Here is a 13,234-nt window from a genome sequence, read left to right as displayed (position 1 = left end):
AGAGGGAGTGAGACCAAAACCAACTTGTTCCATAAGGTCAGATTATTTTTCTCTTTAGCAGAAATGTTTCCTGATGGTTTGTGTTATTGTTCACTGGTGCACGGTAAATATGCTCTGATTGTGTTGTTCATGTGCTAACTGGCTAACTAGCATCAAGACGCTCTTCCTGTTTCCCTTTTTCAATGATGGATACAGACGACCGCCGTCTGCTGCTGTGGAGACTTGTTTCCTCTCAGCAGGAGCAGAACAGATGCTCGTCCTTTACCTGACAGTGAACGCATCACACTGCTGCTCTCTGCCTTTATGATGAAGCAGTTGTTTTTGCTGAAGGAGATAGGAAGTCAGAGTTCAACCCTGAATGTGTGTGTGTGTGTGTGTGTTTCCTCTCTTCGTTATCCCCCTGAGCCAAATCTGTGCAGACTTCCCAACGAGTGACAGGCGTCTCCTCGGCCTCGTGCGGTAACCAGGGCCAGATGGAGATGTGACAATAGGGAGCCACAAGGGGAATGCAAACCCGCCCTCTCTCCGCCGGCCATATTTACTCTCCTTATATGATTTTCTTCATGTGTTGAAAGTGTCTTCGAGTCAGCGGTTTAGATTTGTGGACTTGTTGGCGAGGTGAGCCGCTGTTTGACAAAGACATTATTATGAGGAAATGAAGAGGAGGAGGCCCACTGTTTGGAAAAGCCCCGCTGCAAAATGGAGCGACGTGTGCACAAAAGCACATTGTGAAATGAAATACCTGCTTTTTTCTTCTACTCCTGCTAAACAGAGAGACGTCTCAGTTTCATCTGTGATGATGATAAATGTTCAGCACGCCAGTTTGAGGTGTCGGCCTCAATAAAAACAGGGCTGAATGGGATCACCTGTGGACGCTGCTGTTCTTTAAATGATTATAATTTGACCTGTGGAGGGTTGGGGTGTGACGGATAATTACATTAACACTGACTTCTTATTTCATTGTTTTGAATTAGTCAACATTTTATAGCTCTTTTCAGGTTTTATTTGAACTGACTGAAGGTCCATATGATGACATTGTAAATTCACCAAGTGCATTTTTCACCTTTCCAGTGTAGAAGCAGAAATAATGTGAATGTGTGTGAAGGTATTTTATAGATACAGTGCTGCGAGTTCAGAGAGAATAACTTACAGAGACAGTCTTTGATTCTAAATGCTGTGGATTGACATTTTGGGACATTTTGACTTCTTAAGAATAAAAGCCAATAATCATGTGGCTGACATAGTTAATGGGACTGTTTTTCACAAGCTGCTTGATCCAGGTACTGAAGGTGCTGCTTCAGAAACAATAAACATGATCATCTTAAAGGATTAATCTCATATCAATGAAAGTTTATCTGTGAACATGTGACTGTTGAGATTGCCATCAGTCCGTCAGTGGATTGTTTCCTCTGGGTTCAGAGAGAGTAACTGCCCCAAGCGAGGGAGTTCAAGTATCTCAGGGTCTTCAGGTTCACAGTGAGGGTAAAATGGAGCGTGAGATGGATTGATGGTTTCGTGCAGCTGTGCTGGACCAACGTGGTTCAGAAGGAGCTGAGCAAGAAGGCGAAGCTTTCGATTTATTGGACCATCTATGACAACCCTCACCTATGGTCATGAGCTCTGGGTAGTGACTGAAAGAATGAGGTCACAGATACAAGCGTCTGAAATGAGTTTCCTCTGTAGGGTGTCTGGGCTCAGCCTTAGAGATAGGGGGAGGAGTCAGACATCTGGAGGGAGCTCGGAGTAGAGCCGCTGCTCCTTCATGTTGAGGTGGTTCAACATCTGATCAGGATCCTCCTGGTCCAGCTGGTAGGAGGCCCCGGGGCAGATCCAGAACACACTGGAGGGATTATAGATCTCATCTTGTCTGGGAACACCTCGGGGTCCTCCAGGAGGAGCTGAGGAAGAAGCTGAGGAGAGGGACGTCTGGAGGACTTTGTTCAGTCTGCTGCTCCAGAGACCTTCCCCGGATAAGCGGATGGATGGATGGATGGATGGATGGATGGATGGATGAAATTGCCATGATCTGAAACAGGTGTGTATTGTTCCTCCAGAGGTGACCCTAAGTGAAGACAGAAACACGTGTGTGAGCAGACAACAGAAGTCGGCCTCTGACACAATAATTAGAAAGCAGTTCTACCCAGAGATACAGGTGGGGAATAGAGTGAAGTAACTAAAAGGCATGTGTCTGAATTATCTTTTTGTCTCAGTGAGCAATAAAAGATAGAAAACTGATTCGGCATTGAGGAGTTCAGTGAAAGCACTGATTAAAGGACAAACTCCTCTCTGTGCCTCCATTTTCTGTGCTTTTCAAACTTCACTTCATTTCAAAGGGGATAGTATAATGGCCAAGGGCAACAGCGTACTCAGACATCAGATTTACTGAAGCGTTCGATAATATGGTTTCAACAAATACAAAACCACTTTTCTTGCAGTTAAGTTCTGAGGCTTTGGCACAGCTTTCAGACTCGCTGCTGTACTGAATAGAGACTGGATGCTATATTGTTATGCAAGTTTGCAAACAAATGGTGGCCACCTTGAGCTGTAAGCAGGGGCTGCAGAGTGACCCGGAGTGAACGCCGGACAAACACATTATTGTATCTTCACTTCAGACTGATGAAGAGTCTACATCTTTAAGATTTATGCTGCTACATCTTAATGTTAGACACATTGAGGGTGAAACGCAGACACACAACATCAATCAATTCAATTTTCAATCAATCAATTTTATTTATAAAGCCCAATATCACAAATCACAATTTGCCTCACAGGGCTTTACAGCATACGACATCCCTCTGTCCTTATGACCGTCACAACTGATCAGGAAAAACTCCCCAAAAAACCCTTTAACGGGGAAAAAAATGGTAGAAACCTCAGGAAGAGCAACTGAGGAGGGATCCCTCTTCCAGGACGGACAGACGTGCAATAGATGTCGTACAGAACAGATCAGCATAATAAATTAACAGTAATCCGTATGACACAATGAGACAGAGAGAGAGAGAGAGAGAGAGAGAGAGAGATGCAGGTAATGACAGTAGCTTACAACAACATTATTGAAAGTAATAATATTATAGTTATAGTTCTGGCTACTGTGGTACAATATGTTGAAAGTATGTATTAATATCTGGCAGTATACATGTGTGACAATAGTCATATGTGTATAATAACAGTAGAAGTATGACTAATGACTAATGATGGCAGCAGCAGCAGGAGGCATCTGGCAGGACCACGGCAGCAGCACAACCACACACGTCACGCTGTCCAGGCACCGCTGTGATATGAGTTAATCTGAGAGACAGTGGAGCACAAAGGCTCCGGAGAAGAAGCCGAGTTAGTGACATCCAGAATGGCCGAGTTAGCAAGATGCAGTAATAGAATACCAGAGAGAGAGAGAGAGAGAAGGAGAGAAGGTGCCCGGTGTATTATAGGGGGGTCCTCCAGCAGACTAGACCTAAGTCAGCCTAACTAGGGGCTGGTACAGGGCAAGCCTGAGCCAGCCCTAACTATAAGCTTTATCAAAGAGGAAAGTCTTAAGTCTAGTCTTAAATGTGGAGACAGTGTCTGCCTCCCGGACCGTAACAGGAAGATGATTCCACAGGAGAGGAGCCTGATAGCTGAAGGCTCTGGCTCCTGATCTGCTTTTGGAGACTTTAGGGACCACGAGTAACCCTGCGTTCTCAGAGCGCAGTGTTCTGGTGGGATAATATGGCACTATGAGCTCTCTAAGATATGACGGAGCTTGACCATTTAGAGCTTTATAAGTTAACAGTAGGATTTTAAATTCAATTCTGGATTTTACAGGGAGCCAGTGCAGAGAAGCTAAAACAGGAGAAATATGATCTTGTTTCTTAGTTCCTGTTAGTACACGTGCTGCTGCATTCTGAATTAGCTGGAGAGTTTTTAAGGACTTACTAGAGCTACCTGATAATAGAGAGTTACAGTAATCCAGCCTAGAGGTAACAAAAGCGTGGACCAATTTTTCTGCATCTTTTCGGGTCAGGATAGGCCTAATTTTCGCAATATTACGCAGATGAAAAAATGCAGTCCGTGAGGTTTGTTTTAAATGAGAATTAAAAGACAAATCTTGATCAAATATTACTCCGAGGTTTCTTACGGTAGTGCTAGAGGCCAGAGCAATGCCATCTAGAGAAACTATGTCATCAGATAAAGAGTCTCTGAGTTGTTTGGGGCCAAGAACAATAACTTCAGTTTTGTCTGAATTTAACATCAGGAAATTGGTGCTCATCCAAGTTTTTATGTCTTTAAGGCAGTTATGGAGTTTAGTTAATTGATTACTTTCTTCTGGCTTCATCGATAAATACAACTGAGTATCATCCGCATAACAATGGAAATTTATAGAGTGATTTCTAATGATGTTACCTAAAGGAAGCATATATAGAATAAATAGGATTGGTCCGAGCACAGAACCTTGCGGAACTCCAAAACAAACTTTAGTACGTACGGATGATTCATTATGAACGTCAACAAACTGAAAACAATCAGATAAATAAGCCCACGGCTCACCACCAGCCTGTTCACGTTTCCAACTGCTTTTCCCCACTCAGCGACACACCCGCTGAGGATAAAACTCTGGTTATTGGCAGCTCTATTCTGAGGAACGTGAAGTTAGCAACACCAGCAGCCATAGTCAAATGTATCCCTGGGGCCAGAGCAGGCGACACTGAGTCAAATTTAAAACTGCTGGCTCAGGCTAAACGTAGATTCAGTAAGATTGTTATTCACGTCGGCGGCAATGACACCCGGTTACGCCAATCGGAGGTCACTAAAATTAATATTGCCTCGGTGTGAGAATATGCAAAAACGATGTCAGACTCCGTAGTTTTCTCTGGACCCCTCCCAAATCTGACCAGTGATGACATGTTTAGCTGCATGTCATCATTTAATCGCTGGCTGTCCAGGTGGTGTCCAGCAAACGATGTGGGTTTTGTTAATAATTGGCAAACTTTCTGGGGAAAACCTGGTCTTATTAGGAGAGACGGCATTCATCCCACTTTGGATGGAGCTGCTCTCATTTCTAGGAACCTGGCAAACTTTATTAGTAAATCAAATCCCTGACAACCCAGAGTTGAGACCAGGACTCGGAGACGCAGTCCTATACGCCTCTCTGAGCTTCTAGTTCAGTTACCCAGCCATAGTTTTCATAGTTTTATACAAACGGTGTCTGTCCCCCGACCACCTAAATTATTTAAATCTAAAATTAAACAAAGAGGAGTTGTGCATAACAACCTCATAAAAATTAAAACCTCTTCTGTGACAGAAAGACAAAACAGGAGAATTAAATGCGGACTGTTAAATATCAGGTCTCTATCGTCTAAAGCAGTGTTAGTAAATGAATTAATATCAGATAATCATATTGATTTACTCAGTCTCACTGAAACCTGGCTGTGTCAAGATGAATATGTTAGTCTAAATGAGTCCACTCCTCCCAGTCATAATAATACCCACATTCCTCGAGGCAGCAGCCGAGGAGGGGGAGTTGCAGCCATTTTTAACTCTAGTCTGTTAATCAGCCCTAAACCTAAACTAGATTATAATTCATTTGAAAGCCTCGTTCTTAGTGTTTTACATCCGACCTGGAAAACCTCGCAGCCACTTTTATTTGTTATAGTGTACCGTGCTCCTGGCCCGTATTCTGAATTTGTATCTGAATTCTCAGAGTTTTTATCCAGTTTAGTTCTTAAATCAGATAAAGTTATTATTGTAGGCGATTTTAACATTCATGTCGACGTTGATAATGACTCCCTGGCTACCGCGTTTATCTCATTAATAGACTCCATTGGCTTCAGTCAGGGTGTACATGAACCCACTCATTGTTTTAACCATACCCTCGATCTAGTTCTGACGTATGGAATTGAAATTGATAACCTAAAAGTCTTTCCACAGAATCCCTCGCTATCAGATCATTATCTGATTACTTTTGATTTCTTTTTACTCGATTACACGCCACTCAGCAACAGTTACTATACTAGATGTTTATCAGATAGTGCTGTCGCAAAATTTAAGGAAAAGATTACTCCGTCGTTAAATTCAATACCAAGTCCCTCAGTAACAGAGGTTTCCTGTACCGACTTTGATCATTTTGTCGATAGCGCCGTAGGCTCGCTGCGAACAACACTTGACTCTGTAGCTCCTCTTAAAAAGAAGTTAAAAAAGCAAAGAAAGTTCGCTCCTTGGTATAACTCTCAAACCCGTAAGTTAAAATAAATATCGCGAAAATTTGAAAGGAATTGGCGATTAACCAAACTGGAAGAATCTTGTTTAATCTGGACAGACAGTCTCAAAACTTATAAGAGGGGCCTCCGCAATGCCAGAGCAAACTATTACTCAGCATTAATAGAAGAAAACAAGAACAACCCCAGGTTTCTTTTCAGCACTGTAGCCAGGCTGACTGAGAGTCAAAGCTCTATTGAGCCTTGTATTCCTTTAGCCCTTAGCAGTAATGATTTTATGAGCTTTTTTAATGACAAAATTCTAACTATTAGAGGCAAAATTCATGACCTCCTGTCCTCAGATAGTACCTATCTAACCTCAAACACAGCTGTAAGACCTAATATATATTTAGATTGCTTCTCCCCAATTTCTCTTCAAGAATTGACAGTAGTGATTTCTTCATCTAAATCATCAACGTGTCTCTTAGACCCCATCCCAACTAGGCTACTTAAGGAGGTCTTTCCTTTAGTTAACACTCATATATTAGATATGATCAATATATCCTTATTAACAGGCTATGTACCACAGTCTTTTAAGGTAGCTGTAATTAAACCTCTACTAAAAAAGCCCATCCTGGATCCAGAGGTGTTAGCCAACTATAGACCAATATCTAATCTTCCCTTTATGTCAAAGATCCTTGAGAAAGTAGTTGCAGACCAGCTGTGTGATTTTCTCCATGATAATAATTTATTTGAGGAATTTCAGTCAGGATTTAGAGTGCATCATAGCACTGAGACAGCACTAGTTAAAATTGCAAATGACCTTCTGATTGCTTCAGACAAAGGACTTGTCTCTGTACTTGTTTTATTAGATCTTAGTGCGGCGTTTGACACAATTGACCATCAAATTCTACTGCAGAGACTGGATCACTTAATTGGCCTAAAAGGTTCTGCACTAAGCTGGTTTAAATCTTATTTATCTGATCGTTTTCAGTTTGTTGATGTTCATAATGAATCATCCTTACGTACCAAAGTTTGTTTTGGAGTTCCGCAAGGTTCTGTGCTCGGACCAATCCTATTTACTCTATATATGCTTCCTTTAGGTAACATCATTAGAAATCACTCTATAAATTTTCATTGTTATGCGGATGATACTCAGTTGTATTTATCGATGAAGCCAGAAGAAAGTAATCAATTAACTAAACTCCATAACTGCCTTAAAGACATAAAAACTTGGATGAGCACCAATTTCCTGATGTTAAATTCAGACAAAACTGAAGTTATTGTTCTTGGCCCCAAACAACTCAGAGACTCTTTATCTGATGACATAGTTTCTCTAGATGGCATTGCTCTGGCCTCTAGCACTACCGTAAGAAACCTCGGAGTAATATTTGATCAAGATTTGTCTTTTAATTCTCATTTAAAACAAACCTCACGGACTGCATTTTTTCATCTGCGTAATATTGTGAAAATTAGGCCTATCCTGACCCGAAAAGATGCAGAAAAATTGGTCCACGCTTTTGTTACCTCTAGGCTGGATTACTGTAACTCTCTATTATCAGGTAGCTCTAGTAAGTCCTTAAAAACTCTCCAGATAATTCAGAATGCAGCAGCACGTGTACTAACAGGAACTAAGAAACAAGATCATATTTCTCCTGTTTTAGCTTCTCTGCACTGGCTCCCTGTAAAATCCAGAATTGAATTTAAAATCCTACTGTTAACTTATAAAGCTCTAAATGGTCAAGCTCCGTCATATCTTAGAGAGCTCATAGTGCCATATTATCCCACCAGAACACTGCGCTCTGAGAACGCAGGGTTACTCGTGGTCCCTAAAGTCTCCAAAAGTAGATCAGGAGCCAGAGCCTTCAGCTATCAGGCTCCTCTCCTGTGGAATCATCTTCCTGTTACGGTCCGGGAGGCAGACACCGTCTCCACAATTAAGACTAGACTTAAGACTTTCCTCTTTGATAAAGCTTATAGTTAGGGCTGGCTCAGGCTTGCCCTGTACCAGCCCCTAGTTAGGCTGACTTAGGCCTAGTCTGCCGGAGAACCCCCCTATAATACACCGGGCACCTTCTCTCCTTCTCTCTCTCTCTCTCTCTCTCTGGTATTCTATTACTGCATCTTGCTAACTCGGCCATTCTGGATGTCACTAACTCGGCTTCTTCTCCGGAGCCTTTGTGCTCCACTGTCTCTCAGATTAACTCATATCACAGCGGTGCCTGGACAGTGTGACGTGTGTGGTTGTGCTGCTGCCGTGGTCCTGCCAGATGCCTCCTGCTGCTGCTGCCATCATTAGTCATTAGTCATACTTCTACTCTTATTATACACATATGACTATTGTCACACATGTATACTGCCAGATATTAATACATACTTTCAACATATTGTACCACAGTAGCCAGAACTATAACTATAATATTATTACTTTCAATAATGTTGTTGTAAGCTACTGTCATTACCTGCATCTCTGTCTCTGTCTCTGTCTCTGTCTCTGTCTCTCTGTCTCTCTCTCTCTCTCTCTCTCTCTCTGTCTCATTGTGTCATACGGATTACTGTTAATTTATTATGCTGATCTGTTCTGTACGACATCTATTGCACGTCTGTCCGTCCTGGAAGAGGGATCCCTCCTCAGTTGCTCTTCCTGAGGTTTCTACTGGTTTTTTTTCCCCGTTAAAGGGTTTTTTTGGGGAGTTTTTCCTGATCAGCTGTGAGGGTCATAAGGACAGAGGGATGTCGTATGCTGTAAAGCCCTGTGAGGCAAATTGTGATTTGTGATATTGGGCTTTATAAATAAAATTGATTGATTGATTGAAATTGATTGATTTAAACCAGCTTAGTGCAGAATCTTTTAGGCCAATTAAGTGATCCAGTCTCTGCAGTAGAATTTGATGGTCAATTGTGTCAAATGCCGCACTAAGATCTAATAAAACAAGTACAGAGACGAGTCCTTTGTCTGAAGCAATCAGAAGGTCATTTGTAATTTTAACTAGTGCTGTCTCAGTGCTATGATGCACTCTAAATCCTGACTGAAATTCCTCAAATGAATTATTATCATGGAGAAAATCACACAGCTGGCGCAATGCGGCGCACAGTGCAGCACAGCCTGTCATTGCCGGTTTCAGTCCAACACAGTTTTCATTGTCACAGCCAGCACCCACGTCTGTGCGCCCATTGGTATGTAGGTGTAAATGAGGTGTGGTCAGGTGTATTGTTGATGCATTTCTGTGTTAATAGAGCAGAAACCTAGTCTGAAGTCAGAATGGTGTCATATTTTCCTGCTGTTTTAAGGTTATATTATCCAGACAGTACAGTGTGCCTACAGAGGTGGGTTCACAATGTGCGCACACTCTGCTCATGAAACACACAGGGGTGTGTAAATGAAATAGTACATCATTAATGAGGAAAATGTGGATGACATTCTGTAAATTGTGAACATAGCAGAGATCAGAGCAGAGCTGCAGAGAGATGCCGTCTCCATTACACACGAGGAGCAGCATAACATCACTGATCATTTCGGAAGCTAAAAGTGAAGTTCTGTTGCCTCTGTCAAGTTTATTTGGATATTTGCTGCAGTGAGATTTTGTAAAATGTGAATGTAGCAGAGATCAGAGCAGAGCTTCAGAGAGACAGATCAGCAACACTTTATTAATTATTTAAGAAGCTAAAAGTTTGCTTCAGGTTCCTCTGTCAGGTTTATAACTACAGTTTTTACTTTGGATATTTGCTGCAGTGAGATTCTGTAACATATGAACATAGCAGAGATCACAGAGGAGCTGCTGTCAGACTCCACATTAAGAGAGGTGAGACTGGGGACATTTACCATCATCCATCCATCCATCATCCATCCATCCATCCATCCATCCATCCATCCATCCATCATCCATCCATCCATCATCCATCCATCCATCCATCCATCCATCATCCATCCATCCATCCATTCATCCATCCATCATCCATCCATCCATCCATGATCCTCTTTTTGATTTGAGTTTTTATTCACAGAGAAAGTTTATTCTGAACTGACTGACTGCAAAGAGCTGAAAACCAAATCTGACACAAGAGAAGAGGAAAGGTTACAGAATGATTGGATTTAAACTCTTTTGGTTAAATTCCATTTCTTTAGTTCGAAGCTGGTGAAGTTAAATGGTGGAGTTCAGTTAATGCTTCCATTGATGTTCTTCGTGAAATGAATTACAGGAGCTGTATGAATCTCAGAATGGACACAGCTCTGCCTTTGTGTCATTCACTGGTGTCTGAAGTCCTGGTTTAACATTTGACTCCATTACATTGTGATCTGCACCATAAACATCCAAGGACAGAGGCTGGTGTATTCTGACTAAAAGCTTTGGAGAGAAATCTTATGGTTTATTTTCTCTTCTCTCCTCCTGCAGATACGCTACGGCACGACTCAACTTCTACTTTGAGAAGAAAGAGGAATATTTTGGATTGACTATAATCTAGAAACAGAGGACCAAGGACCGGCATTTTTTAAATCAGACGCTGCATCACTGCTCTGTGAGACCAAGAAGATGTGGCAAACATCATATAATACTCCTGTACAGTGGAAACAAAGGCACAGACCGAGTGTATACATGTTCTCCCCCTGTGTGTTATTGCAGGCTGTAGTGTGAGATAATATGTTTTGCTATCTCTGTGATTTTTAGAATATTTGTTTGACCACAGTCAGTATGCCGATAAGCCTTTTTGGCAAATTGAGCCAAAGCTGGTGCCAGAAACACATTAATTGTTCCCACATTTAGCCGAGTCGCATGAAGCCACAAAAACTGAGCCTGATCATAAAACCCATAAGAGGCTTATTTGCATGCTTATTCAGTGTGCACCGCAGCTCTGATGGAAAACAACTTTCTAGTTCAACTTATTTACTGGACCCAGCGGTGCATTATTTTAACTGGCTCTCTGTCCTCTACACTATTGTTGTAAAACCTGACAGGATGTTCTCACACTAAATCTCAATTTTTGTTGACTTATTTAAGTGTTTAAAACAGTATCTGATTCTGAATGAGCTCTGTGCAGTTAATATATGAATCATATCACAAATCAGTCTGTATTGTAGCAGCTATAGTGAAATACTCAGCATCAGACATTTGTTAGAAATATTCACTGTAAAAATCATCTGTGCTCAGTGACTGACTCAAAGTGCTGTTACCTGACGTTAACAGAACAAACTCTGCAGCAGCTTATTGAATTAATAACAGGTGGGTTTGATGAGCTGGTGCTACTGAACTAAAACACTGTTATTAATGATTTTATTCCAAATTAAACTCACACATGAATTCAATGAGCTGCAACTGGTTTCTGTTAATGACAAGTTTCCTTTGGCTCTCCTACATCAAATACATACATGAATATGTTTAAGCAATATATTTATTATTCATAACTTATAGCCGACAACTATAAAACCTTTTCACACAGAGATGGCGCTATAGAGCTGCTGAGAAGTCCCTTCTTTGTGCCTCCTTTGTATTATTACACAGAACCAAACGACGGCGGCATCATGTGGCTCCAGTGTGTGATTTGATACAGCGTGATGACATCATAGAATCAGAAGGGGTGTGAGGTGTAACTATGCAGTGTGTGAAGGCACCAGGTGAAATCAAAGAGTCTCCAGTCAGTGACCGTCTGAGAACTGACAGCAGGAGAGACATGTTGGCATCCAAAACAACTTGTTCTCCAACGCCAAGTTATGTTTCAGGGAGCAGACTCTGTGTTTTCTGATGCTATTGATATTTGATTTTGGTAACCATGAGTGGGTATATTTTGTCTCCTCTCCAAAACCAGAGGTCAGAATGTGACCCGTCAGTCAGCCAAGTCTTCTTCATCTCAAACATTTATCTGTCTGATCATGAAATGTAAGAAATGAGTGTTTTTCTTTGATTATAAATCACAAATAAAACAATATCAGAGACAGAAATAAGCCGTGTGATTAAAGGTTTCCACACATGTCAAATTTACCTTCTTTCTGTGTGATCTGAGGCTGTAGGACGTTTTAAGATCAAAAACTTCTTCTTTTTCTTCTTCTTTGGTGTTTGAAGGTGTTTCAAAGTTGTTTCTAATGTGGTTCATGTGTGTGATCCTGAACCTTGGATCAATAGGTGTGTGTATTCTTATGTGCAGGGCACAGAGGTGCAGCTGAATCACTGACACAACCTGCAGTGTTTTCCTTCTGTGTTACGTTTACTGGCGACATGTTGCTCTGATGCAGAGACGCTGTACCCCTGCAGTGAGTGTTGGTGGAGATGATGGAGGGTGAAGGGCAGAGCGTACAATGCTCATTAGTTCCACTCTCTAATCCTTCAAATCAGCGCTGACTTTTTCAGAATTTAACCAAGACCACAACCTTTCTCACAACTTAACCAAGTGCTTCGGTCGCCTCCCCCTGTGATGTGTTTGCCATTACCACAATATTTCCAGAACCTTCACCAAGTACTTTGAGTTGCCCAAACATGATCCTGAGGCCTTTAATCATTCTTTAGCTGCCAGGAGCAGGAAAACAAGTCTGAGAGTAAATCTGAACAATGTCACCACAGGAGCCAGCGTTCAGTCGCTGTTCTCTCATCAGTGGTTCAGGAGTTCCCCATCTGCACTGCTGTCAATCAATAAATACCCAAAACACTTCTGGGACGTCTCGTCCTGTTTGACTTCAGAATTGAAAATGGACATTTGTTCTTGACTTTAGTGACGGCAGCTGACACCTGTTTATTGTTTTGTTGTTTTTGGCTTTTGTGTTGGTGTTTTGAGTGTGTGTCAGCGTTCTGGTCGACTGCCTTTGTTTTTAAATGTGCTTTAAAAGTGAAGTTTGACTTGACCTGGTGATTTTGCATCATAATCGCACATCATCATCATAGCGCATCACTGTGTTTGCTCCAAAACATCTTGCCGATAAATGCAATCCACAGAAATTGGCGTGTGGGAGACATCAGATATTTCACACAGAGAGGAGCTTCTATCAACAAGCCAAAGCAGGTGAAGAAGATTTACATACAATGCATTGTTAAATATTGATAAGTTAAACTGTTGCAGACCTGCAGAGAGATTAAACA

The 13,234-nt window shown here is 41.6% G+C and overlaps 1 protein-coding gene across 2 annotated transcripts in view; it reads left to right on the top strand.

Annotated features, from left to right (window-relative positions):
- Positions 1-11,470, top strand: part of LOC117261913 (ethanolamine kinase 1) — a 76,678-nt gene extending 65,208 nt beyond the window's left edge. For both annotated transcript variants that reach the window (XM_033634504.2, XM_033634505.2), the window contains exon 8: positions 10,565-11,470. In XM_033634504.2, coding sequence (XP_033490395.1) covers positions 10,565-10,634 — 70 coding nt within the window. In that variant the 3' untranslated portion in view covers positions 10,635-11,470. The remainder of the gene's footprint in view (positions 1-10,564) is intronic.
- The last annotated feature ends 1,764 nt before the right edge of the window (positions 11,471-13,234 follow it).

Source organism: Epinephelus lanceolatus, chromosome 5 (assembly GCF_041903045.1).
Source record: "Epinephelus lanceolatus isolate andai-2023 chromosome 5, ASM4190304v1, whole genome shotgun sequence".
Lineage (NCBI taxonomy): Eukaryota > Metazoa > Chordata > Actinopteri > Perciformes > Serranidae > Epinephelus > Epinephelus lanceolatus.
Note: the sequence above shows the minus strand (reverse complement) of the source record. Positions and strands in the feature narration are given on the sequence as shown.